The sequence below is a fragment of the Sminthopsis crassicaudata genome, chromosome 3, assembly GCF_048593235.1.
Source record: "Sminthopsis crassicaudata isolate SCR6 chromosome 3, ASM4859323v1, whole genome shotgun sequence".
In the NCBI taxonomy this organism is placed as follows: Eukaryota; Metazoa; Chordata; class Mammalia; order Dasyuromorphia; family Dasyuridae; genus Sminthopsis; species Sminthopsis crassicaudata.
In genome coordinates, this window is record NC_133619.1 from 646,179,423 (window position 1) to 646,205,220 (window position 25,798).

General features: G+C 40.3%; 1 protein-coding gene across 1 annotated transcript; it reads left to right on the top strand.

Moving 5' to 3' along the window:
* The first annotated feature begins 1,293 nt into the window (after positions 1–1,293).
* Positions 1,294–25,027, top strand: LOC141565005 (uncharacterized). The gene is made up of 5 exons (XM_074307962.1): positions 1,294–1,493; positions 12,543–12,693; positions 15,092–15,218; positions 16,172–16,240; positions 22,384–25,027. The coding sequence occupies exons 2-5, from the start codon at positions 12,661–12,663 to the stop codon at positions 23,883–23,885; spliced, it is 1,731 nt and encodes a 576-aa protein (XP_074164063.1). The 5' UTR covers positions 1,294–1,493; positions 12,543–12,660; the 3' UTR covers positions 23,886–25,027.
* The last annotated feature ends 771 nt before the right edge of the window (positions 25,028–25,798 follow it).

Here is a 25,798-nt window from a genome sequence, read left to right on the forward strand (position 1 = left end):
TGGCCTCAGATGAGACACAAGTTTGACCAAACAAATGGGGGAATGAAATGGACAAAAAGCTGGCCCCCTCACCTGCTAGGTCAAGGGGCCTCAGGCTTATAGGCAATTTAGGGAAGTGCTATGTACAGAGTGGGCCCCATCCCCCGGAACATGAGACCTTGGATTTTCCAAGAAGTGTTGAAAGGCCAAACTTTCTGGGAGGTGTAAACTTAACAAAGACAGGACAACATTGCATGACGTGTCCAAAGGGCCCGTTGTGTGTGCTAACTCATGTTCAGACACTTTCCCTTTGTAAATAAGAAGTATAGGAGAAGCTGTGTAAGTGATTTTTATGATTTTGAAACCACAAGGCTGTACCAAGATGTGGTAAATGGGCTTAAAAGTGTACCTCACTAAAGGGTCGGGGCTGATCTCTACTGGCCTGTCTAGTGGGGTCAGTCACTGGCCAGCTAATAAATGATGCTTTAAATTGAATAATCTGGTCAGAGCTGTCTATGTCCTGTCTGTCCATTTCAAGATTAAAAGTGTTAACTCTGCCCCAGAAGGTGCTTGTCCCTTCTACTGTCTGCTCCAAAGTTGGGACTCGCCATTCTGGAGAGAATGTATAATACACTTTGCTTTCCATCTAGAGATCTCTTCAGCTTTTTTTATTAAAGGGTGATCCTTCACCATTTCTGAACCACACACTTAGAAAAATCACTTGATCTTTCTGACCATTTGACCCTTTGGACATACTGCCTTCAGAGTAGAATGGAGTTATATTCTGATCCAATTATTCCGAATGTTTTTTCCTACAGCTCCTACTCACATCACCTCAATGTTTCATTTTTCGTGATCTCCCTGAAGAGGCTTAAACATCCCTATTATTATGATGGAAGAACAAGTCTCTTTAAGAGAGCCCTCATTCTAATTTAGATTGGGAGAAAATCCAATCCAATCTGGGTTAACAGTTGAAGGATCCCCAATGTTCCCAAAGTCGAGTAGCAGTCAGCACCTCTAACATGGGACCCACTACTTTCTGTTTGGCTGGGGCCAGGCTTATTCCAGCCACCCTTTCAGCTCCACAGAGGAAGGAGTCAGCCCCAAAGTTAGGAATGAGAGTGGGAAAAGGAGGCGGCCTGGGGGGAAGAGGAGATCTCTGGGCAGAATGGTGGGTGGTGATCCAGGCCGAATATGAGCCCTTGGGGTGGAGTTTGGAAGCCTGGGCGGAGTCCAGGGCAGACGTTGGGCCTCTCCCGTGGAGAAGACATTTCACGTGATGGGGGCGGGGTTGGGGAAGGGGTTTGGGGCGGGGAAGCAGCTCCGGGCCTGACTTCCTGCTCTTGGTAGTCATAGTAGGAGACCGCTCATTTTGGGAACTCTCAGGGGCTGGCTAAGGTGGGAACTCTTGGGCTCGGGAGAAATCTCCTTCCGAGAGCTGGCTGGAAACTGGGACTGCTGGACTTGAGATCTCTCTGCCTCCTGCAAGGCAGCTCTGTAGGGGCAGGTCCCAGGTAGGTCCGTCCACCTCCCGGCATCTCTACTCACCCACCTCCCTACTCACCTCTGAGCTGTTGCTAGTTGCCTTTGTCTTTGCTAATGGGGGATCATCTCTTCACCTGCCCCAGGAACGTGCTTCTCTGCCAGACTCGGCTATCGGACAAGCCCGCCCTACGCAGGTTCCCCCCCCCCCCCCCCCTATTCCTTCTTTTCTCACCCCAGAACTTCCCAAACGTCAGACGTTACCGTCCCCGGATTTATCACCGATTCACTTTTTCCCAATCTCAGACCTTGCCCACAAGGACCCGGGACTCCCGCCTTGTTCCTGGATCCCGGTTAGAAACGTGGTGCTTCTGTCTTCCGACTTGGGCCCCGAATAGATTCAAGAGTTCTGCCTGCCCTGAGGACCCACTCTGGACGTGGGCCCCAAAACTCCTGCCTGGCTCTGCCTGGCTCCCCCCATCCCCCAGGCCATGGCTCCTTCTTGGCTCACTTTAGAGTCACCAAAGTCTAATCTCTATCAGAGGGTCCCAGGCACGCTCCCCAGCTCCTAGGAAGACTCAGGGCACAGTCACCGCTGCTTTCCCGCGATCCGAGTCCCCCCAAGCCTTCTGCCCCTCCAGTGTCCCTGATCTCCTTACCCTGAGGTGGGTCAATATTTCTCTCTCCCACATCTTACCTGGGCTCTCCTTTCCTCCTGCTTCCCTGCCCCCTCTTTTTTTTTTTTTTTTTTTTAAATTTTTTTATTTTATATATATATATATATATTTTATAATATTATCCCTTGTATTCATTTTTCCAAATTACCCCCCCTCCCTTATTCCCTCCCCCCGACGACAGGCAATACCATACATTTTACATGTGTTACAATATATTCTAAGTACAATACATGTGTGTGAATATCATTTTCTTGTTGCACAATAAACATTAGAATCCGAAGGTACATGCAACCTGGCCTGCCCCCTCTTTTAAAGCCCTCACTATCCCCACCCTTAGGGGACCAGATCCCAGGCTTCCCCAGCTTCCCTGGCGCCTCCATCCAGAGCCATCGTTCCCTCCCCAAAGTTTATTTCATATTCACAAGGCTTCTACATCCTTCCCCATGCATACATTGTTTCCTCCTAAATTCAGAGAGGAATGTTACCTTGTTACCAGCTCCTCCCCTCCCCTCCCCCACTTCTCAGTTGTACTTTTTCCTTTTGCCTAATTTTTGTAATTGTTTCCTTTTACCCTCTCCTGCCTGGACATACACATTTTAATCCCAAACTTTGAGATTTTATACTGATAACATTTTCTCATACCTAAGAAAATAATTGGCCTTAATGAGCACATTGTAATTAGTCCTTAATGATTTCCTTTTTTTCTGGATCTTTTCTATTCCATTTTCCATTGAGTCCTGGCCTTTTTGTTACAAATACAATTTGTCATATGTCTATTTCCCCCCTCATTCCACATTGCAGATTTCTGGGTAAATTATGCAGGATGCAAGTCCAGGTGTTTTGTTCTTTGAAATTTAATGTAACCAAAGCCATGGTCTTAGAGTAGAAGCTGCTGGTTTTGTGAAATCCTGACTATTTTAGTAGTGTCCAAGTCTCTCTTATTTTCTGCTTGGATTGCAGTGTTTACTTCTTAATCTGGGAATTGTGAAGTTTTGCTAGGATATTCTTGTAAGGTTTTCTCCTGTGATCTCTTCAGTTGCTGAACAGTTGATTTTTTTTCTTCGCCCCTTTACCTGCTTGTTCTAGAACTTCAAGGCAGTTTTCTTTCATGATTTCTTGAAGTATTGTAGCCAGATTGTTTTTTAAATAATAACTTTTAGGTAATCCACCAATTCTTTTATTGTCTCTCCTTGATCTGTTCTCCAGCTTTTCTAATGAGATGTTTCAGATTCTCTTCTGTGTTTTCTAGTTTAATTATCTTTTGGTATCATATAATGTCACTCGAGTCCTCTTCTTCAATTCTATTTTTAAAGAATTTTTTATTACCTCTTACAAATTGATGAACTTGTTTTTCATAATTTCTTGTATTGCTTTCATTTCCCCTCCTTACATTTCCTTGATCTCTTATTTGATTTTTGAATTCCTTTTTATGTTCTTTCAGGAACTCCTTTTGGGCTTGTCGAGTACTTTTGAAGTTACCCTTTGGGATAGGAATGGCTTGTTTTTTAACCTCACTATGTTTTGGATATTAACTGTGATCTTCTTTTATACCAAAGTAGCTATTTTGAGGTTCTTTTTCCTTTGATTATTCATCCTAAATTTTCATTTGGTTTTATTTTATTTTTAGCAACTTACAACAATGATCATTTGCTTTCTGGGTAATGCTGCCTTAACCCTCAGCTCCTCCTTATTGTTATGTTCTGAATTCTGTCCAAGAACTCAACCTCAATATCAGTTTTCACCTAAGGCACATGTAGGGTTCCTCAACTGCTGTCCTGGAAATGTTTTTCCTCCCTAAAGTACTGCACTTTCCCAACAAGTGCTTATTCTGCCTTGTCCACAGCCACTGCCCAGCACAATGTCTGGTCAGCACTGCTAGCACTTTTATTTGTGTAAAAACCTTTTTAATTGAATGTAATCAAAATTATCCATTTTGTGGTATTCACACACATGTATTGTACCTACACTATATTGTAAAACATGTAAAATGTATGGGATTGCCTGTCATCGGGGGGAGGGAGTAGAGGGATGGGGGGATAATTTGGAAAAATGAAGACAAGGGATAATTTTATAAAAAAAAATATATATAATACAAAATTATTAAGTAAAAAAAAAATTATCCATTTTGTATGTGTTAATATTCTCTAGTTCTTCTTTGGCCACAAATGCCTTTGTTCTTCCCAGATCTGAGAGGCAGACTATCCCATATTCTCCTAATTTGTTTATAGTATCATGAACTATATCTGAATCAAAAACTCATTCTGACTTTATCTAGGTATAGAGTGTTAGATCTTGGTCAGTGTCTAGTTTCTGCAATGTGTAAAAAGCAATACAGCATTAAAGAATTTCTTAATAGGAGCTAATCTGAGAAATGATATCTAGTGTAACTTCTAACCAGATGAGAATTTCGTCTACAAAGTCTCTGAAAGCTGCTCCTGCAGCCTTTTCTTGAAGTTGTGCAGTGAAGGGGACCCTCCACCTGTCAAGGGAACCTCTTCCTTGTTGGGATAGGTCTAGACTTAGAAAGGTCTTCTTGTTATCAAGCATAAATAGGCCCTCCTTGTTCCTAATGCTGTCTGCTTTTAGAAATTTGTCCTTATACTTCCTTCCTTGGTCCCTCAAATTCCAGTGCAGTTACTGAGAAAAGAAGCAAGAGAGATAATCTGTATATACTTACTATGTGGCAGGCACTCTGCTAAGTATATAAATATTTTCTCATTGAACCCCACAACATACCTGTGACTTTGGTCTTATCATTTTCCCTATTAATAATTGGGGAAACGGAGGCACACATCTATGACATAATGTGTCCTGGGACACACAGCTAGTAAGAGTATGAGGATGGATTTGAAATCAACCTTTCTTGAGTCTAGTCTCAGTATTCTTAGTACTTCAAGACCAAGTGTCTCTAATTTCTAATAATGGAATTTTAAATTTAATTTAATTTGAAATAAATATGGACTAAAGGGGGAATCACTGCAATTTCCAGGTGTTTGCTATTACAAAGAACCACTTTAAATATCCAATCCATACAACTGATTGTCTTTCCATCTTATATTTACTCACCATTGTCTTTCTCAACCTTGATTTTGCCCTGTCACTTGATTTTCTCTTGCCACTCTCCCCATCCCATCCAGCTAAAAGTTCCTCCCCCATCCCATCTCCTAGTTTCCTCACCTCTGTATATTTAAAAGGCTTCTATATCCTTCTGAATGTATACATTGTTTCCTGGTAAATTCAGAGAGTAAAGTTACAATATTACCAGCTCTCCAACCTCCTCCCCACCTGCTTTCTCAGTATTAGTTCTTCCTCTTGCCCAATTTTTATAATTGTTCCCTTTCACCTTTTCCTACCCTTTTACCGACAGTTATATTGATAACATTTTCACATTTATAAGTAAATACGTGGTCTTAACGAAAATTAGTCTTTAATGTTTTTTCTTTTTTCTGGATCTTTTATATTAAATTTTCCATTGAGTTCTGCTCTTTTTGTTACAAATACTTGAAAGCTTTTCAGTTTATCAAAAGTCCATTTTGCCCCCTTCATTCCAGTTATATTCAACTTTCTGGGTAAATTATTCTGGATGCAACTGCAGTTTTTTTGTTCTATGAGATTTTTTTTCCCCCCTGAGGCTGGGGTTAAGTGACTTGCCCAGGTTCACACAGCCAGGAAGTGCCAAGTGTCTGAGACCAGATTTGAACTCAGGTCCTCCCGAATTCAGGGCTGGTGTTCTATCCACTGTGCCACCTAACTGCCCCCTCTATGAGATTTAATGTAACCAAACCTATGGTCTTTTAGAGTAGAAACTGCTCAGTTTTGTGAAATCTTGACTATTTCTACAGTATTTTATTGTCTTATTTTCTGGTTAGATTGTAATATTTTCTCCTTAATCTGGGAATTTTTAAACCTTTCTAGGATATTCTTATAAGTTTTCCTCTGATCTCTTTCAGTTGTTGAACAGTCCATTTTTTTCTTTCCCTTTTTACCTGCTTGTTCTAGAGCTTCAGAGCCATTTTCTTAATTTCTTGAAATTTTGTATCCAGATTCTTTTAAAAATTATAGCTTTTAGGTAATCACACAATTCTTATATTGTCTCTCCTTTTTCTGTTCTCCAGTTTTTCTTTTTTCTTTTATTGTTTTTATTTTATAATTATAACATTTTTTTTGACAGTACAAATGCATGGGTAATTTTTTACAACATTATCCCTTGCACTCACTTGTGTTCCGATTTTCCCCTTCTTTCCTTCATCCTTTCCCCTACATGGCAGGCAGTCTTATACATGTTGAACATGTTGTAATATATCCTAGATACAATATATGAGTGCAGAACTGAATTTTGTTTTTTATTATTAATTAATTTAATTAATTTTTGCAAAAATTTTATGCATAGGTAATTTTCTAGCATTGACAATTGCAAAACCTTTTGTTTCACCTTTTCCTCTCCTTCCCCCCCCCTTTCCTCCAGATGTCATGTTGACCAGTACATGTTAAATATATTAAAGTATAAGTTAAATACAATATATGTATACATGTCCAAACAGTTATTTTGCTGTACAAAAAGAATCGGACTTTGCAACAGTGTACAATTAGCCTGTGAAAGAAATCAAAAATGTAGGCAGACAAAAACAGAGGGATTGGGAATTCTATGTTGTGGTTCATAGTCAACTCCCAGAATTCTTTCACTGGGTGTAGCTGGTTCACCTCATTACTGCTCTATTGGAACTAGTTTGGTTCATCTCATTGTTGAAAAGCGCCTCATCCATCAGAAATTGATCATCATATAGTATTATTGTTGAAGTATATAATGATCTCCTGGTTCTGCTCATTCACTCAGCAGCAGTTCATGTAAGTCTCTCCAGGCCTTTCTGAAATCATCCTGTTGATCATTTCTTACAGAATAATAATATTCATATACCACAATTTATTCAGCCATTCTCCAATTGATGGGCATTACTCAGTTTCCAGTTTCTGGCCACTACAAAGAGGACTGCCACAAACCTTCTTACACATATAGGTCCCTTTCCATTCTTTAAAGTCTATTTGGGATATAAGCTCAGTAGTAATATTGCTGGATCAAAGGGTATGCACAGTATGAGAATTCTTTGAGCATAGTTGCAAATTGCTCTCCAGAATAGCTGGATGTATTCACAATTCCACCCACAATGTATCAGTGTCCCAATTTTCTCACATCCCCTACAACATTCTGCATTATCTTTCCCTGTTATTCTAGCCAATCTGACAAGTAAGTAGTGGTATCTCAGAGTTGCATTAATTTACATTTCTCTGATAAACAATGACTTGGATCATCTTTTCATATGGCTACAAATAGTTTCAATTTCTTCATCTGATAATGGTCTGTTCATATGGTTTGATCATTTATCAATTAGAGAATGGTTTGATTTCTTATAAATTCGAGTCCATTCTCTATATATTTTGGAAATGAGGTCTTTATCAGAACCTTAATTGTAAAATTGTTTTCCCAGTTTATGACTTCCCTTCTAATCTTGTCTGCATTAGTTTTGTTTGTACAAAACCTTTTTAATTTGATATAATCAAATTTTTCGATTTTGTGATCCATAATGACCTCTAATTCTTCTTTGGTTATAAATTCCTTCCTATTCCACAGGTCTGAGAGGTAAACTATCCTATGCTCTTCTAATTTATTCATAATCTTATTCTTTAGGCCTAGGTCATGAACCCATTTTGACCTGATCTTGGTGCATGGTGTTAAGTATGAGTCAATGTCAAGTTTCTGCCCCATTAATTTCCAATTTTCCCAGCAATTTTTGTCAAACAGTGAGTTCTTATCCTAAAAGCTGGAGTCTTTGGGTTCTTCACACACTACATTATTGAAGGTATTATCTGCTTTTTCCTTTGAACCTAACTTATTCCACTGATCACCTAGTCTATTTCTTAGCCAATTCATATGGTTTTATTAACCTCTGCTTCATAATATAATTTTAGATCTGCTTCAGCTAGGCCACCTCCATTTGATTTTTTGTTTTTGTTTTTGTTTTTAATTAATTACCTTGAAATTCTTGACCTTTTGTTTTTCCATATGAACTTTGTTGTTATTTTTTCTAGGTCATTAAAATAGTTTTTTGGGAGTCTGATTGGTATAGCACTAAATAAATAGATTAGGTATTATTGTGATCTGTATTATATTTGCTTGCCCAATCCAAGAGCATTTAATATTTTTCCAATTGGTTAGATCTGACTTTATTTGTGTGGAAAGTGTTTTGTAGTTTTGCTCATCTACCTTCTGATTTTCTCCCCAAGTTCCTTCTGGTTGATTTTCTTATAAAAGCTGTTTTAGTTTTATGAAGAGAAAGTGGGACTTTCTTTTATTTCTAATTTTCTCTCCTATATTAGGTAACTTAGGTCAAAAATCAATCCAGAATTTTTTTTACTGGTAATATTTTTTATTTTTGTAAATACATACAAAGATCGTTTTCAACATTCACCATTGAAAAACCCTGTATTCCAAAGTTTTCTCCCTCTAAATCACAGCATTAATAGCTAACCTTCATCTAATATCACTTATTGTCCAAGTGATACACAAATAATATTTCTTCTTTACAACAACCATGGCAAGTAGGAGGTACTATTAGTATTCTAAGTGTATGGAAAAGTAACAGAAGAAAACAGAGGGACAGTGACTTGCCTAGTGTCACCAAGGTGAAAAATGTCTGAGTGGTTTTCAACTCAAGTCTTCCTGACTCTGGGCAGTATGCTCTGTCCATTGTCCCTCTTGAGTGGTGGGAAATAACTTAGTACCATAATGGAAGCTTGAAATAAGGGAGATAAGTGGATCAGAGACTTTTCAGCTAAAGTTCTAGCCAGTCATCTGGGAGTGGAATGAATGGAAGTTTAGGTGGGCTGAAGGAGTGGGATTCAGGCCACGTCAGTGGTCAGTTACTGCCTGTTGATCCCATTTCCTTTTCCCACTCAATTTTTGTCTAAAGATAAGGAGGGGTAGGAACAATGAGGAGTATCAAAGGATATCATTGAGAAAATTAGAATTTTCATAATAAAATGTACATGAGGTGATAGACGATTAATACAGAGGAGGGCAGCACAATGCATTGGAAAGTAGAACCCGATATTCTGTAAAAGAAACACCCTTGACAAAAGATTCACATGGCCTGCAAGTGAAAAGATCAAAGTTCTGTAATACCTTTTGGAGATTGGCCCCTAAACTTTACTGTATTTCTTCTAACCCAATGCCAGTCAGTAGATCTATAAACTCGAAAGTCTTATGACCCATATATGTAACATGAAATTTCCCAATGGATTTTTGTTACTGTGAAGATCTAGAGGGGCTAGCTAGGTGGTGCAGTGGACAGAGGACCAGCCCCGAAGTAGGAGGACCTCAGTTTAAATCTGGTCTCCTACACTTAACATTTCTTAGCTGTGTGACCTCAGGCAAGTCATTTAACCACAATTGCCTCAGGGCACAAAAAGATCTATAAAGAAAAGATGATGCCCATATGGTGGTAAATATGTCAACAGTGATGATCTAGAAATACAATGAAAGGTTAAGGAGACATAAATAGTTTCAGGGGCTAGAGCTCATGGAATGCTGACCATAAAGCCTGACCCCACCCCATCCCCATTCCCACAAGCTGGCTTGGGATTTCTGGGCAAGATTCTGTGTGGTCCCCACAGTTTTCCTTCCCCTATTCCTGCAGGTGAGGCTGAATTTTAACTTCCCTCCAATTCTGAGATGAGAAGAGTTGAGCAAACAGAGACTTGAGCTATATTAATCTTGCTAACAATCCTCATAACTGAGGTGTTTCAGGAATATTTTTTTGGTCGCAGTTTTAAAATAGTTCACAGAAGAAACGTGTCAGACATTCTACACAGAGACATAGGCCAAGACAAAATGACATGAAAGAGGACTGGCCCATCTTTGTCAAAAGCTACCCTATAGCACTTCTGCCTTCTCTGGCATCCCAGGTGAGAGACCCCAAATGTTGGGGGGCTCAGACTGGTGTCACAAAGTATCTCAACAGAATTTACAGCCTTGACCCCATCTCCTAGCCCAGGGGAAAGCTTTATTGCAATAGTAACACCATTACAAAGCTGGCTGAAACTCCAAGGAAATTCTACAGAGAAACAGAAGCAAGGAGATAAAATGATCCAACTTTCAAACATGGATAGCCTATTTTATAGCCTAGGGGAAGGGCTACGGAGTAGTCTCTGGTACTGGTTTTTGCTGACCAGATCATTAGTCAGCAGTGAATTGAAGGGTGGTCCCTGGGTTTTGATTATCACAAACCACTTCAGTGAGCAAACAACTGAGGAGTGGGTCTGAATTTTGGTTTCTACTGACAAGATTATCAGTCAACAGTGAACTGGGAAATAGTCCAGGATCCTTCATTCTTTCTTTACTCAGTTTCCATGAGGTGAAAATTCTTGAGGAAATATGTTTTACATTATTGCACCTATAAAACCTTTGTAACTTGGTTATCATCTTAAGGTGAAAGGAAGTAAAAAGGGGAGGGAGAGAATATGGAAAGGAAAAAAATGTTAACAATTGTATTTACATATAATTGGGAAATAAAGTACTATTTGATATAAAAATGAGGTCAGTAAATCTTATTTGGATTATATTTTGTCTTTGTTGACATAAGGTAATTCATGTCATTTATAGCACTGAATAGATATTAATATCACAGGTTAAGATGATCAGTAAAGAGAAATAAGACTTTAGAGATATTTAAAATGTAAACTACATGATACTTTTATGTTCTCTGATATCTAATCTATGGCAAAATTATGAATATCTAAAAGGGATCCATTTAATGCCACACTTCATGTCACTAGTTGATATATGATTTTATTTCTTAAAATCTTTCATCTGTAGTATTAAAAAGTACAGAAATACATGCTATGTAAGATATCAGAAGGAAATATTTTATGTTTTTGTGTGATTGAGGTTGATAACCTCAATCTCCTCTGTTCCAAATGTCTTTTCCACATACCAAACTAGTTCTCTAATTTGAGATGTCTTATGATTACCCTTTAAGACTGAACTCATTTTCTTGTCTTTGTCTCTTCCTTCTTCCTGATAAGGGCCCCACTACCCTCTCCTTCCCTCAGGCTCACAACCCAGATGTCCTCCATGTATTGTATTTCTTATTCCCACTTACTTCATGTCAACCCTGCGACATCTCTGCCATCCATCTTTTCTGTTTCAACCTTCTTTGTGTAGATCTTTATCACCTCACCCTTGGAGTGTCCTCCTCATCTGTCAGAAAAATTTCCTTCCAGGTCTGGCTACTTAACGAATTCTTGGCTCCTACTTATTTGTCAGGTTCCCAAACACTTCACAAATGTCTAATGTTGACATCTTCCTCAAACTTATCATAGAGTTATATTTGCCCAAAGGCAGGCTTTCCCCATAGTAACCCAGAAGTCCCACTTTCAGCCCCCGTCCTGGACCCGGATGTCCTAACTCTGCCTCCAGCTCCTGTTTTCTGTGTGGCTTCAGACATGATTTCTTAGCAGGTTCCACAGGTTCTGCCTTTCTACCTCCAGGAGCTCTCCTTGGTTGCAAGAACTGAAGCTGTTTCCTGTGCCAACTTCTCTGGACCCGCACATCTTGGGCTCCTTCCCCGGCATGTGGCTCACTGTTTGCATATTCCCTTTCAGGATTCTAAGCCTACAATCTACCCAAGAGTCTTGGGAACCTTCCCCCATCTTCTTCTTAATTTCAGGACTCAGCCATCCCTGTTTTTCCTGGTTCAACTACCCACCTAAATCACTTCTGGACACTTAAATTTCTTCTTTTTTACCCAGGCTTCCCAGCTCCCTGCCCCTTCCCCCGACATGGTGGTCCTGGTCGCTGAATCCCAAACTAAATTGCTTCCCAGAGAGCCCTTACCTCCTTATTTTATCTGTCAGTCAGTTTATTGTCTAGGTAATATGTCTGTTGGGGAGAAGAGATGCTGGGAGGACCAAGTATTACAGGCAAGGATATTTCTGACTCAGGAGACATTGAGATTCTACACACTCTCATCCCATCTGGGGCCTTAAATCCCTCCTCCCTCTTGGGTCTGTAGGAAGGTGGGGGAGAGGAAGGGACTCTTAAGAGTAGGAGTAAGAGAAGGTAAGCTCATCTTCAAGTTTAATCATTCCACCCCAGTTTTCTTATTCCCTGTCCCTTCTATATAAACTCCTGACTGCCCCATGGCCAATGGTCCTGGGGACTTTTCCCTCCCAGACTTGTTGTTTTTGACTGGGTAAAAGAAAAGATTCTTGGCTTCATTTCTTTCATTTCTTCCCCAACTTTAATCACTCAATGGGTGTTGTCTCTCTGTTGGTTGGGGTCTGTGCCCTAGGGCAAGGCTAGGGGCTTAGTAACTTCCATGGAACCTCATCCTCTGTAATTTCCTGTAGGCTAGCCCCCTGTCCAGGAAAAGAAGGGAAGGACATCTGTTCATTTATACGCATCCCCTCCCAACAGCCTGCAGAGGACCAAGGGCTGGCCCAAGCAGGGAGCCTGGAGCCAGTGGGAATGTCCCCTGAAAGCTGCAGACCCCCACCCCAGGTGAGTGTATTCTGCCCACACATAAGGGCAATATCAGCCCAAGAGGTCTTTTTCATAGATCTGGAGGATGGTCTATGAGGCTGGTCATCTCTCTTATCATTGGATCCTTACTTTACAAAAAGAGTCAAGAAAATGAATGCAGTAATAACAACACTGCCCTCCTCTCTGCTGTGTTTTGGACTGATTCACTGTCCCTTTGGCAGGACAGGACAGGAATGAACTAACTCCCTTCTCTTAGTTGCTACCCTGACAAGTTTGTTTAAATTTTCCCTCAATATAGGTCACTGAAAAGGATGACCACTTCACTCATTAGTGTCTGTCCTGTGGGTACACACACACACACACACACACACACACACACACACACACCCCTTCTAGCCACTCTGTGTCCTGTGACCAAGTTTCCTCCTGTAGTCACCAAGTTTCCTCAAACCCTTGACCCTAAGTATTGTCTGGAGCAGAACCCTGGAAGCTTCCCTAGCTCTTGCCCTTTCCCTGGTTGGGAGCTGACCAGAAATTATCCCCCTGCTGCCTCAGACCATACAGACCTTCCCAAATTTCTCTGAATCCCTTCTCTTTACCATTTTTGTGGTTATTCTTGTAATTTTTTTTTTTTTTTTTTTTTTTGCCAAAGAATTTGGAGTCAAATGCCTTCACCAGGGTTACACCGCTAGTAATTATTAAAGGTCTGAGGTAGGATTTGAACTCAGGTTCTCCTGACTTCAGGGCCATTGCTCTATCCATTGTCCTATCTAACGGCCTCTAGTATAATTAGTTTTTAACCTTAAATACAAAATAAGAGAAGGGAAAAAAAAATTCAGGGAACCAGCAGAACAGAAGAGTAGATTTGATAAAACAAACCTACATAATGAAGGTTACAAATGGATCAGGCATTGTCCAAAGTTTCTTTTCTTCTTGGTGGGTTTTCTTATATTCCATTTCATTTTCTTTTATCTCTTGTTCCCTCCCACCGAGGCTACTGACTGCCAGGCCATACATACCCATCTTCCCCCAATAGACATGGAGACCAGCCAATGTTTCTTTATTGGTAATCTAAGCAGGGATTAGCAGGAAGCAAGAGCAATGGATGTCTCTGCGACTCTCTCTGCATATCTGAATCTCTCTACATCTCTGCTTCTCTCTACTTCTCTCTGCGTCCTTATTCCTATGGACTTCAAGCTGGTTATTTACATTTACTCTCCTCTGGGAATACCCCTTGTGTAGCCCACTCAGCACTGCTCATGTGAATCCACAGAAGGGAGACAACCTGCAGTTAGTACTGCCTCCTCAGAAAAGATCCAGCAAGAGGACACCCCCCTCGCCTTCTCAAGGAAACACCTGTAAGACACAACCTCCTGCCTCAGAGCCCAAGCCCCTTGTACCTCCTGGGCCCACCCTACCAGCTGACATGGCATACATGGCAATTCCCAGAAGGAAAGTCCCTGACAAGACCCCTCAGCTGCAGTTAGGCACTTCTGGAATCACTCCATCATGCTCAGCTCATACTTAGCCTTTCTCTCCCTTTACCATTGCTTGGGTCAAAGCAACAGGCATTTAGAAAGGGAAGAGGCTCTGTGGGAATATAGAGGAGATGCAAAGGAGGAAAAATCAGTCCCTGCCCTCAAGAAGTTTCAGTTCTAACATGGAAGACAACATGTCAGCAGCTGTGTCCTTACCAGCTGTGTACAGTGTTAGGTGGGAGGCCTTTGCATGGCTGTGCTTCCAAGTGTTCTCATCCAGGATGTGACCTTTGGGTAAATCCCTTCTCTCTCCTTCAATTTGCTTTTGTAAGTTGATAACCACTGGGCGAGATCCATTAAGAAGTGTGTGATTTTGAAATTTGGAAGGCAAAATCTTACAAAAATGAATGTTGCAAACTATCCGTACTTGCCTTTGGAAAAGTACATATTATTGGGAGGAAGGATAGTGTTTTCATCTGGATAAAACTTAATTTCTGACATTTGGAAATTCACAGGATCTTTTTTTCTCTTCAGCCATCATGGAAATGTTTCAGCTCTACAACACATAATACTAGCTAGCTTCACACAAGCACTTCATTCCATTTTCTTAACATAACACTGTCTGATTTCATCTCCAAAAGTCCTTATCTCTCTCTGATAGAACCCATAACTTTCCCCATTGCACAGGCAGTAGTACCATTCCCTAGTAAGATATTTCTCAATTTTATTTCAGTTGAAAACATTAAATGTGTTTCTCTATATTCCACTGGTCTTTGGGGGACTTTGCTTTCAGTGCTGGTTCTGAACCCTAAAAGGCTGTCACCTTTGGGCAGATCCCTCCTCCATGCTTCAGGTCCCTTCGGTAAATTGAGGAGCATTGGATCACGTCAGTTATCAAGCTTGCTTCCACTGATATCCTCTGTGTGTTGGTGCTTTAGGAGTTGGTGACCTTCAAGGATGTGGCTGTGCACTTCAGCCCGGAGGAGTGGGGTCTGTTGGACCCAGATCAGAAAGAGCTGCACAAGGAGGTCATGCTGGAGAATGCCGAGAACTTGCTCTCCCTGGGTAAGGAGCACTTCCCTTGGAACTCTGGGAATGGCATCAACAGGGGTGTCACCATCCCCTCCTTGGGGTGCAGAGTTTCAGGCTTTTATCAGTTTTTAGAAAGGCCCAAGGGCTGCCTCTTGTCCCTAAGAAACTGGGTCCTCCTAATCTTCCATGAGTGGTCTTTACATTTTAGAATAGCAACCCTGCAGTTGTATCTGTGAACCTTCTGAAAACTGGTCCTGCCCCTTTTCACTGAACATGAGATAGGAGAAGGAACCCCTATCCTAGGGGAAACCCCTTTATGTTTGCAATGATCTTTTGGGTAAAAAAATAAATTTTTACCTCAATGCCCCTGGTGTAACTCATAAATTTCCAGCATGGCAAGTGGGCCTTTGTTCCTCCTATCTACACCCCCTAAAGGCCTGCACAGATACAGGGAGAGAAATGGAAGGGAGGGGCTCTTTTCATGCATATGCTGGGATCCAGGCCTTGTGCTAAGAGTTCCCTATATGTGCATTATTGCCCTTGGATCTCTATCAAAACCCTTTGTTTTGGCTTCCATCTTTATCCCCAATTTCAGGTCTGGAGGCTGAAGCAAACAGATGAAATTACTTGCCCAGAGTGGCACAGCCAGGATGTGTCTAAATCCAAATTTGAACTAGAGGCTTCCTGACTGCAGGCCTGGTGCTCCCTTCTCTGTGCTACCAGCTGCTTCTCATGTCTAGAAAATGGAGGTTGTGGGACGTGTCCACCCTGCTGTGAAGGAGGCAGCAAAATCAGGATCTTCTGCTTCCAGGCTGCTTCCATGGCCTCTTTTCCCCTCTGCCCCCTTTCCCTGGCAATAAGCGCCCTGAAAACCATCTTTGAGTTTTCCTTGGAACCACCCAGTGGGCCTCACACCCCAGCCCTGTTCCAGTGAGGAATAAATGACAAGTTTCAAGGCTCAAACTCACTATCTTCCTCCCTCCCAGGACTTCCAGTTCCCAGAGAAGATTTCTTTTCCCATGTGGAGAGAGGAGGCCTGAGGAACTCCTGTCCTGGTGAGTGAGTTGCAAGCTGGAGTGCAGGCTGCTATCCCAGGAGGCTTCTTCATGTGATGGGCATGGGGGTGGAAAAACTGGCTTGGAATCCATTTTCAGACTCTTGTGGTAGTGAGATCCTGAGCACCTCACTGAACCTCTGAACCTCAGTCTCTTTATCTATAATATGAAGGGGTTGGACTCCATGGCTTTTCAGTTCCCTTCCAATGAAGAATCAATGAATCTAGCAGAAGTCTTTATTGGAAATTTGGGGCCCTCCAACTATCTCCAACCAAAGAAAGAGAACTTGGGCTAATATGACTTTTCTTAGACCTTCCTTAAGCCAAAAAGCATTTATTTTTACTCTTTTGATATTTATTTAAAACTAAAAACAAAATAGAAAAATACAGAAAAGAATAATTTATTTTAAATTTTATTTATAATTTTTTTGACAATATATATGTATGAGTAATTTTTTTTTCTATAACATTATCCCTTGTATTCACTTTTCCAGATTATCCCCTCCCTCCCTCTACTCCCTTCCCTAGATGACAGCAATCCCATATATTTTACATGTGTTACAATATAACCTAGATACAATATATTTGTGTAAATACCATTTTCTTGTTGCACAATAAGCATTAGATTCCGAAGGTACATGTAACCTGGGCAGACAGATATTAGTGCTAACAATTTACATTCACTTCCCAGTGTTCCTTCTCTGGGTGTAGTTGTTTCTGTCCATCATTGATCAACTGGAAGTGAGTTGGATCTTCTTTATGTTGAAGATATCCACTTCCATCAGAATCCATCTTCATACAGCATTGAAGTGTACAGCGATCTTCTGGTTCTATTCATTTCACTCAGCAACAGTTGATTTAAGTCTCTCCAAGCCTCTCTGTATTCCTCCTGCTGGTTATTTCTTATAGAGCAATAATATTCCATAACCTTCATATACCATAATTTACCCAACCATTCTCCAATTGATGGACATCCATTCATCGTCCAGTTTCTAGCCACTAGAAAAAGAGCTGCCACAAATATTTTGGCACATACAGGTCTCTTTCCCCTCCTCAGTATTTCTTTGGGATATAACCCCAATAGTAGCAATGCTGGATCAAAGGGTATGCACAGATTGATAATTTTTTTTTATTATATATATATATTTTTATAATATTATCCCTTGTATTCATTTTTCCAAATTACCTCCCCTCCCTCTATTCCCTCCCCCCGACGACAGGCAATCCCATACATTTTACATGTGTTACAATATAGTCTAGGTACAATACATGTGTGTGAATATCATTTTCTTGTTGCACAATAAACATTAGAATCCGAAGGTACATGCAACCTGGGCAGACAGATATTAGTGCTAACAATTTACATTCACTTCCCAGTGTTACTTCTCTGGGTGTAGTTATTTCTGTCCATCATTGATCAACTGGAAGTGAGTTGGCTCTTCTTTATGTTGAAGATTTCCACTTCCATCAGAATACATCCTCATACAGTATTGTTGTTGAAGTGTACAGTGATCTTCTGGTTTTGCTCATTTCACTCAGCATCAGTTGGTTTAAGTCTCAACAGGCCTCTCTGTATTCCTCCTGCCTGTCATTTCTTACAGAGCAATAATATTCCATAACCTTCATATACCACAATTTACCCAACCATTCTCCAACTGATGGACATCCATTCATCTTCCAGTTTCTAGCTACAACAAAAAGAGCTGCCACAAACATTTTGGCACATATATGTCTCTTTCAGCTCTTTAGTATTTCTTTGGGATATAATCCCAGTAGTAGCGCTGCTGGGTCAAAGGGTATGCACAGTTTGATAACTTTTTGGGCATAATTCCAGATTGCTCTCCAGAATGGTTGGAGTCTTTCACAACTCCACCAACAATGCATTAGTGTACCAGTTTTCCCACATCCCCTCCAACATTCATCATTATTTGTTCCTGTCATCTTAGCCAATCTGACAGGTGTGTAGTGGATCTCAGAGTTGTTTAAATTTGCATTTGTCTGGTCAGTAGTGATTTGGAACACTCTTTCATATGAATGGATACAATTTCAATTTCATCATCTGAGAATTGTCTTGAACTAGAGAATTTTTAAGTGCCGACTTCACACCTAGTAAGGATTCTAACAATTTCCAAAATATATAATTGACTCTAATTTATAGGAAATCAAGCCATTCTCCAATTGATAAATGGTCAAAGGATATGAACAGACAATTCTCAGATAATGAAATTGAAACTATTTCCACTCATATGAAAGAGTATTCCAAATCACTGTTGATCACAGAAGTGCAAATTAAGAGAATTCTGAGATACCACTTCACGCCTGTCAGATTGGCTAAGATGACAGGAACAAATAATGATGAATGTTGGAGGGGATGTGGGAAAACTGGTACACTAATGCATTGTTGGTGGAGTTGTGAAAGACTCCAACCATTCTGGAGAGCAATCTGGAATTATGCAGAAAAAGTTATCAAACTGTGCATACCCTTTGACCAAGCAGCACTACTACTGGGATTATATCCCAAGGAAATAGTAAAGAAGGGAAAGGGACCTGTGTGTGCCAAAATGTTTGTGGCAGCCCTTTTTGTAGTAGCTAGTAACTGAAAAATGAATGTATGCCCATTACTTTTCAATATAGTACTAGAAACACTAGCCTCATCAATAAGAGCCGAGAAAGAGACTCAAGGAATTAGAAAAGAATAATTTTTAAAAATGTTTCCTGTTCACCAGAACATAAGGGAAGATTCAAAATCTGTAATAATAAATTTCCATAAGCCATAAGTTATTATATTCAAAACAATCCATTTCTTTTTGGTTTCCTGTAGTTTTTCATTTGTTCTCTGCTGTGCACTTTTTACTTTATTCTTTCCTCCCCTTTCATCCTCTACTAACTTCCTCATGCAGGCTACAGTTAAGCACAGATAGATAGGACAAGCAACAACCTCTGAGCCAAGCTGGTCACAAGCTGAAATCAATTAGTTGGAAGACTCCCTTCCTGCATCCTTCCCTCCCTTCTTCCCGGTGCTTTCTTTCCCCTCTCTTCTTCCTTCCTTGCTGGTTTCCTTTCTTCTTTCCTTCCTTCCCTCTGTCCACCTAGGATATTGTATACCCCTGTTAGGATTACAAGGTGAGAACTCAAATTGTCTGGACAGTGACAAGGTGAGAACTCAGGTTGTCAGGACAGTGACAAGGTGAGAATTCAGGTTGTCTTGACAGTTCTGTCTCAGACCTTTGGTTTGGCATTTAAAGGGAGTTTACACCTTAGGAATTCTAAGAGGAGCAAGTTCATTGGTGGAAATATTTCCCCACACCCCACTGAGTTCTCACCTGCCTATTCTCTGGGAGGATAAAAGAAGGGCAGCATTGGGTCTGAGAGAATCGACTCTGGGATAGAGTTTTGATGCCAGGCAGGCTGAAAGGAGACCAGTCTGATTTGAGGAAGGACAAGAGTTGAAGGAGATTCAGAGCTCCCAAGAAACCTGCACACAGAGGAAAAGATTTTACAGATCTCCTCCCAGAGAAGGATTATAATTGGAGCAGAAGACCATTCCCTCACAATTCAAGAACATTACATATCCCTATCTCTTAATGATCTTAGAAGCATCCTCCCTCCCCCTTTCTTTACCACTGAACCATCTGTGAATAGATTTCTTTCTTCCTCCCTTTCCTTCCTTCCTTTCCTTTTCCTTTTCTTTCTTCTTTCTTTCTTTCTTTCTTTCTTTCTTTCTTTCTTTCTTTCTTTCTTTCTTTCCTTCTTTCTTTCTTTCTTTCTTTCTTTCTTTTCTTTCTTTCTTTCCTTTCTTTCTTTCTTTCTTTCCTTCTTCCTTCCTTCCTTCCTTCCTTCCTTCCTTCCTTCCTTCCTTTCCTTTCTTCTTTCTTTCTTTCTTTCCTTTTCTTATCTTTCTTTCTTTCTTTCTCTTCTTTTTCCTTTCTTCTTCTTCCTTCCTTCCTTCCTTCCTTCCTTTCTTTCTCTTTCTTTCTTTCTTTCTTCTTTCTTTCTTTCTTCTTCTTTCTTTCTTTCTTTCTTTCTTTCTTTCTTTCTTTCTTTCTTTCTTTCTTTCTTTCTTTCTTTTCTTTCTTTCTTTTTCTTTTCTTTCTTTCTTTCTTTTCTTTCTTTCTTTCTTTCTTTCTTCTTCCTTTCCTTCCTTCCTTCCTTCCTTCCTTCCTTCCTTCCTTCCTTCCTTCCTTCCTTCCTTCCTTCCTTTCCTTCCTTTCTCTCTTTCTCTTCTTTCTTTCTTTCTTTCTTCCTTTTCTTTCTTTCTTTCTTTCCTTTCTTCTTCCTTCCTTCCTTCCTTCCTTCCTTTCTCTTTCTTTCTTTCTTTCTTTCTTTCTTCTTTCTTCTTTCTTCTTTCTTTTCTTTCTTTCTTTCTTTCTTTCTTTCTTTCTTTCTTTCTTTCTTTCTTTCTTTCTTTCTTTCTTTCTTTCTTTCTTTCTTTCTTTCTTTCTTTCTTTCTTCCTTCCTTCCTTCCTTCCTTCCTTCCTTCCTTCCTTCCTTCCTTCCTTCCTTCCTTTCTTTTCTTTTTTTTTTCTTTTCTTTTCTTCCTTTCATTTTTTTCCTTTCTGAGGCCAGATTTGAACTTGGGTCCTCTTGGCTTTAAGGTACTCTATCCAGGGTGCCATCTAGCTGCCCTGATTCCTTTCTTAAGCAACAAAGCTCAACTCAAAATCAGTTTGATTATCATTGACTGCCCATAGACCCTTGTTAAGCCCATTTGATCTTTATGTTCTCATTGACTTAGACTGAGTGTAAATCACAGTTATTTCTGCTTTGCCCAGAATGCCTGAGGCTCTTCCCAGAGTCACTCATTCATTCCTTTTTATTTATTAAAATTTTCTTAGCCCTGGTGGGAGAGAAGATTCTTTGTCTCCCTTGCTCCCTAGCTTTAACCACTGGATGGGGGCAACCTAAGTCACAGGAGACCCCCACCTTACCTTTAGCGGTCCTAAGTCTCTCCTGGCCATCTGCATCCAGAGCCATTCCCCAGTAAGCCAGATCTATAACTGGCCAGGGGCCATAGATGGATGTGTGGGGGAAAGTAAGGCCAGTGACCTTGGGCAGCCCTCCCTCACTTAAATCCAAGTCACTGACTACATTACTGACAGCTTCCCTTAGGTTAGGGATATGGGAGGGAAAGACTCCTGGTTATTCCATAATAGGATCATGAGCTCTTGTTATCTTCACTATAGGATTTGTCCATAGGTGAGAGTGAGCAGAAATAGAAACAGATTTGGCCCCTCAGAGGGACCAGCATGCAAGCACTGGGGTGGCGTTAGGATATGTGATCAGCCCTGGATAATGTCAATCAAACAATAAACATCGATTAAGCACCTGTTCTGTTCTATGCATTGTATTGAGCCCTGGGTATACAAAGAGAAGCTTTCAAGAAGTTTTAAATCCAGCATAAAAACTTGGAGATGGTTTGAGAGTAAGCAACAGTTTATGAAACTTCTTTTTAGTTACTCCAAACATTTTTTAATTGAAATGCATCATGTTCAGCAGGCATTTGTATATAAAGAGAGAGGGAAAGGGAAGTATATGAAGGAAGGAAGAGTTAAGGTGGAGAGAATCAAAACCGTAGTGACAATGATAGTACTTAACAAGCATTATGTACCTAGTGTGTGCCAAAAATTTAAAGGTATATCATTTCATGCTCACAACAACCTGGGAATTGGGTACAATTATTACCTTCACTCTGCAGGAAAACTGAGGCAAAGAAACACATTCCCAGTGGTGCAGAGCTAACTTGGGCCTGAAATGGAACTTGAAAGAAAGCATTGCAAGTAAAATGGAGAACATCTGTCTAGTGCAATGAATTGAGAAGACTCAGTTTCCAGGTTCCAAGTTCTAATCTCTGCTGCAGGGATTTAGATCAGGTTACTCAGCCATTCAGAGCTCATAGCCTGGTTTCTACATTATGAGAAACTTCATGTTGCCTTTGTCTCAGCTTTGTAGTGGGGGTCCAATGTCATTGTGTTAACTCTGTGTTAATTGAATGACATTCTTGGTTTGAGCTAATAGCATTTAAAAATGATTGAATCTGTCATTTCAGTTTGAAAATTTTTGCCTTGAGAAGTGAAAAGTCAATGATTTTATCATCAGCCAGCATTAGAGGGTATATTGATACACGTGTGTGTTTGATTCTTTCAGATGCTGAGACATGGTTTGATATGAAGGAGATGAGTGCAAATCTGAAAATGCTCTCATGGAAAGACCTTTTTCAATATTGTGAATACAGGGCTATTGTTGCTAAGCAGAAAAGAACCCACATTGAAGAGGAACACTGTGAATGGAATACACACACCAAAGCTTTAAGAAAGAGTTCCAGTGTTGCTAAAGCAGAAAAACAATGTTACATATGTAATCAATGTGGAAAGGATTTCCAATGTTATTCCAGCTTGGCTCAGCATCAGAGAATCCACACAGGAGAGAAGCCTTATGAATGTAATGAATGTGGAAAGGCTTTCACACAGAATACCAGTCTTTGTGAACATCAGAGAATCCATACAAGAGAAAAACCTTATGAATGTAAGCAGTGTGGAAAGCGTTTCACATGCAAATTGAACCTTACTCGACATCACAGAATCCACACTGGAGAGAAGCCTTATAAATGTAATGAATGTGGAAAGGCTTTCACACATTGCTTCAGTCTTACTGTACATCAGAGAATCCACACTGGAGAGAAGCCTTATGAATGTAATGAATGTGGAAAGGCTTTCCCCCAGCGCAGCACTCTTATTTCCCATCAGAGAATCCACACTGGAGAGAAGCCCTATGAATGTAATGAATGTGGGAAGGCTTTCAGAGAGTGCTCCACTCTTACTGTCCATCAGAGAATCCACACTGGAGAGAAGCCTTATGAATGTAATCAGTGTGGAAAGACTTTCACTTGTAGCTCTAGACTTGTTGTCCATCACAGAATCCACACTGGAGAGAAGAAGCTTTATAAATGTAATGAATGTGGAAAGGCTTTCACAGATTGCTCCGCTTTTGTTGTCCACCAGAGAATCCACACTGGAGACAAGCCTTATGAATGTAATCAGTGTGGAAAGAATTTCAGATCCAACTCTCAACTTGTTCGACATAAGAGAATCCACAGTGGAGAAAAACCTTATGAATGTAATCAGTGTGGTAAGAGTTTCATATGCAACTCTAAACTTGCTCGACATCAGAGAACCCACACTGGAGAGAAGCCTTATGAATGTAATGAATGTGGAAAGGCTTATTTATCTCACTCCAGTCTTACTGTCCATCAGAGAATCCACACTGGAGAGAAGCCTTATGAATGTAATGAATGTGGAAAGGCTTTCTCACATTGCTCCAGTCTTACTGTCCATCAGAGAATCCACACTGGAGAGAAGCCCTATAAATGTAATGAATGTGGAAAGGCTTTCATCCAGCGCAGCAGTCTTACTTTCCATCAGAGAATCCACACTGGAGAAAAACCTTATGAATGTAAGCAGTGTGGAAAGACTTTCAGATGCAACTCTAAACTTGTTGTCCATCACAGAATCCACACTGGAGAGAAGCCTTATGAATGTAATGAATGTGGAAAGGCTTTCATCCAGCGCAGCAGTCTTAGTTTCCATCAGAGAATCCACACTGCAGAGAAACCTTATAAAGGTAATGACTGTGGAAAGGCTTTCACATGACACAACAGTCTTGGTAAACATGAGAAAATCCACATTAGACAGAAATCTCATGAATTTGGAAATTTTCAGGCAAAGGCCAAATCTTGTTTAACAATACAGTCCACATTAGAGGAAAAGTTTTTGAGTGTCTGGATCTTGGTAAAGCTTTTAATAGATATTAGTCCTTGACTAGCCATGGGAGAGCCTATATTAGATGTAAACCTCATTTATATAATCCATGTGGAAAAACATTCAGACTCACTTCAGCCCTGAATTGCCTCCAGAAAATTCCTAGAAAATTGAAATCATGGGAAAAAGAATAAAGATGGAGGACAGAGCTTGTCAGTAAACAGGATTTTCTGCTTGGGAAGCAGTCTCCTATGGACTTGGCACTGGAAGGTCTTTAGCCAAAGTTCATTTCTGAGTTTACATCTGAGGATACTAAGTGGAGAGAAGACTTAAAAATGTGCTGAATCTAAGACTTGCCCTTACTTGCAAGATAAAGGTCACTATAAATCACGACATTGACACTGGAAAGAAACATACAAAATGTATTTGCAGAAAGGCTTTCACCTGTGTCTCATCTTTTCTGTAGAAATCTTATTGCAGCTGAAATGTGAATATAATGAATAAGGAAAGGCCTCTTCCTACAGCACAGATCTCATTAGACATTGCAATTCTTTATACTGTGTATAAAGGTCAGAAAAAAGATTTGCGTTTTTCTCTGAAATCCTAAGATTGGTGTCTGAAGAAGGGTTTCCATTTTGACCTTATCAACTTGCTAATTGTATTAGGTGGATTCGAGGGGAAGTGAGACATTTTTAGTAAGCTTACCCACAGAAGAATGCCCTAGTTTAGGGCTACAGTTCCAGAAAAATTCTCCCCCTTCTACCTTGCTTAGTCTTGCACAAACCATTTTGCTACATCAGCAAGCTTTGTAATGTATACTTACGGTTCTTAAGTTGAGTGGGTTCCTATAACACATTGCCAGTCCTGATAGGAAATCTGGGATAACTGGAGTCCTATGTGTGGTGAAGTTGCTCAGTCCAGAGTGTAAAAAAATCCTCCTCCGTCGGCTGTACTTTGACTCCCTTTTCTTGATTGCACAAGTTGAGGTGATACCCTATTCTTGCAGCAATGGAATAAACTGATTTCTGATCTGACTCTGAGAAACATCTTTTTGAACTACTTTGGGTTTGTTGTCATTGTCCCAAACAGTGTGAAATATTATATAAATTATGATCTTGTATTTGACAAATGGAAAAAGTAAAACTTGGGCCTAAGATTTGGGGATAAAACTTTGAGAAGTGTTCATGTTCTAAGGACACAAAAATTTAGTATTTCTAAAAAAATATTGTTCCCTAAATTCCAAAATGAGAAGAATCTGAATAAAAATAGTGGCATGAATTATGTTTTTGAAACAAGGGGGAAAATTGCCAAATAATAAAGTTGATTATCTTAGAATAATATTGATGCCCATGCAGCCAGGCTGCCTGTGAGCTTCTAAACCAGGTTAAGATAAGAACTCCATTTATTCATCTGAGGATAAGGGCTTATACATCTTTTACCAAGGCAATAGTGTGTTCTTTCTAGAACATTAGTCTTTTCTCATGGCACTATTAGCTATGAAAGCACCCAGTTTCCTCCCTTCCTTGCAATCTCCAAGGACATGCTTTTCCCTAGATGTAAAGGGCTGAAACAATGCACTGAGGTCAGACAATGGAGCACTTGAGGCAAAATGCCAATTGGACAATACTCTTAAGAATATGCTTGGGAAATGGCCCTTCCCACTATCCTGTGCTGGCCCAATCGTTTGGTGTATACAGAGAATTATGGGAGGGACTAGGAGGTGGACTGAGACTACCCAGACTCACTCTGGGTGGGAGACAAAGAGTTTGGGGACATCCTATGCATCCATCCCCTTCATTTCTACT

Excerpts from the sequence above, each read along its gene's own strand:
- LOC141565005 (XM_074307962.1), top strand. The coding sequence starts at position 12,661 with ATGTCCCCTGAAAGCTGCAGACCCCCACCCCAG. Across the intron at positions 12,694-15,091 it reads GCTGCAGACCCCCACCCCAG|GAGTTGGTGACCTTCAAGGA; the intron begins GTGAGTGTATTC and ends TTGGTGCTTTAG. Across the intron at positions 16,241-22,383 it reads CCTGAGGAACTCCTGTCCTG|ATGCTGAGACATGGTTTGAT; the intron begins GTGAGTGAGTTG and ends TGATTCTTTCAG.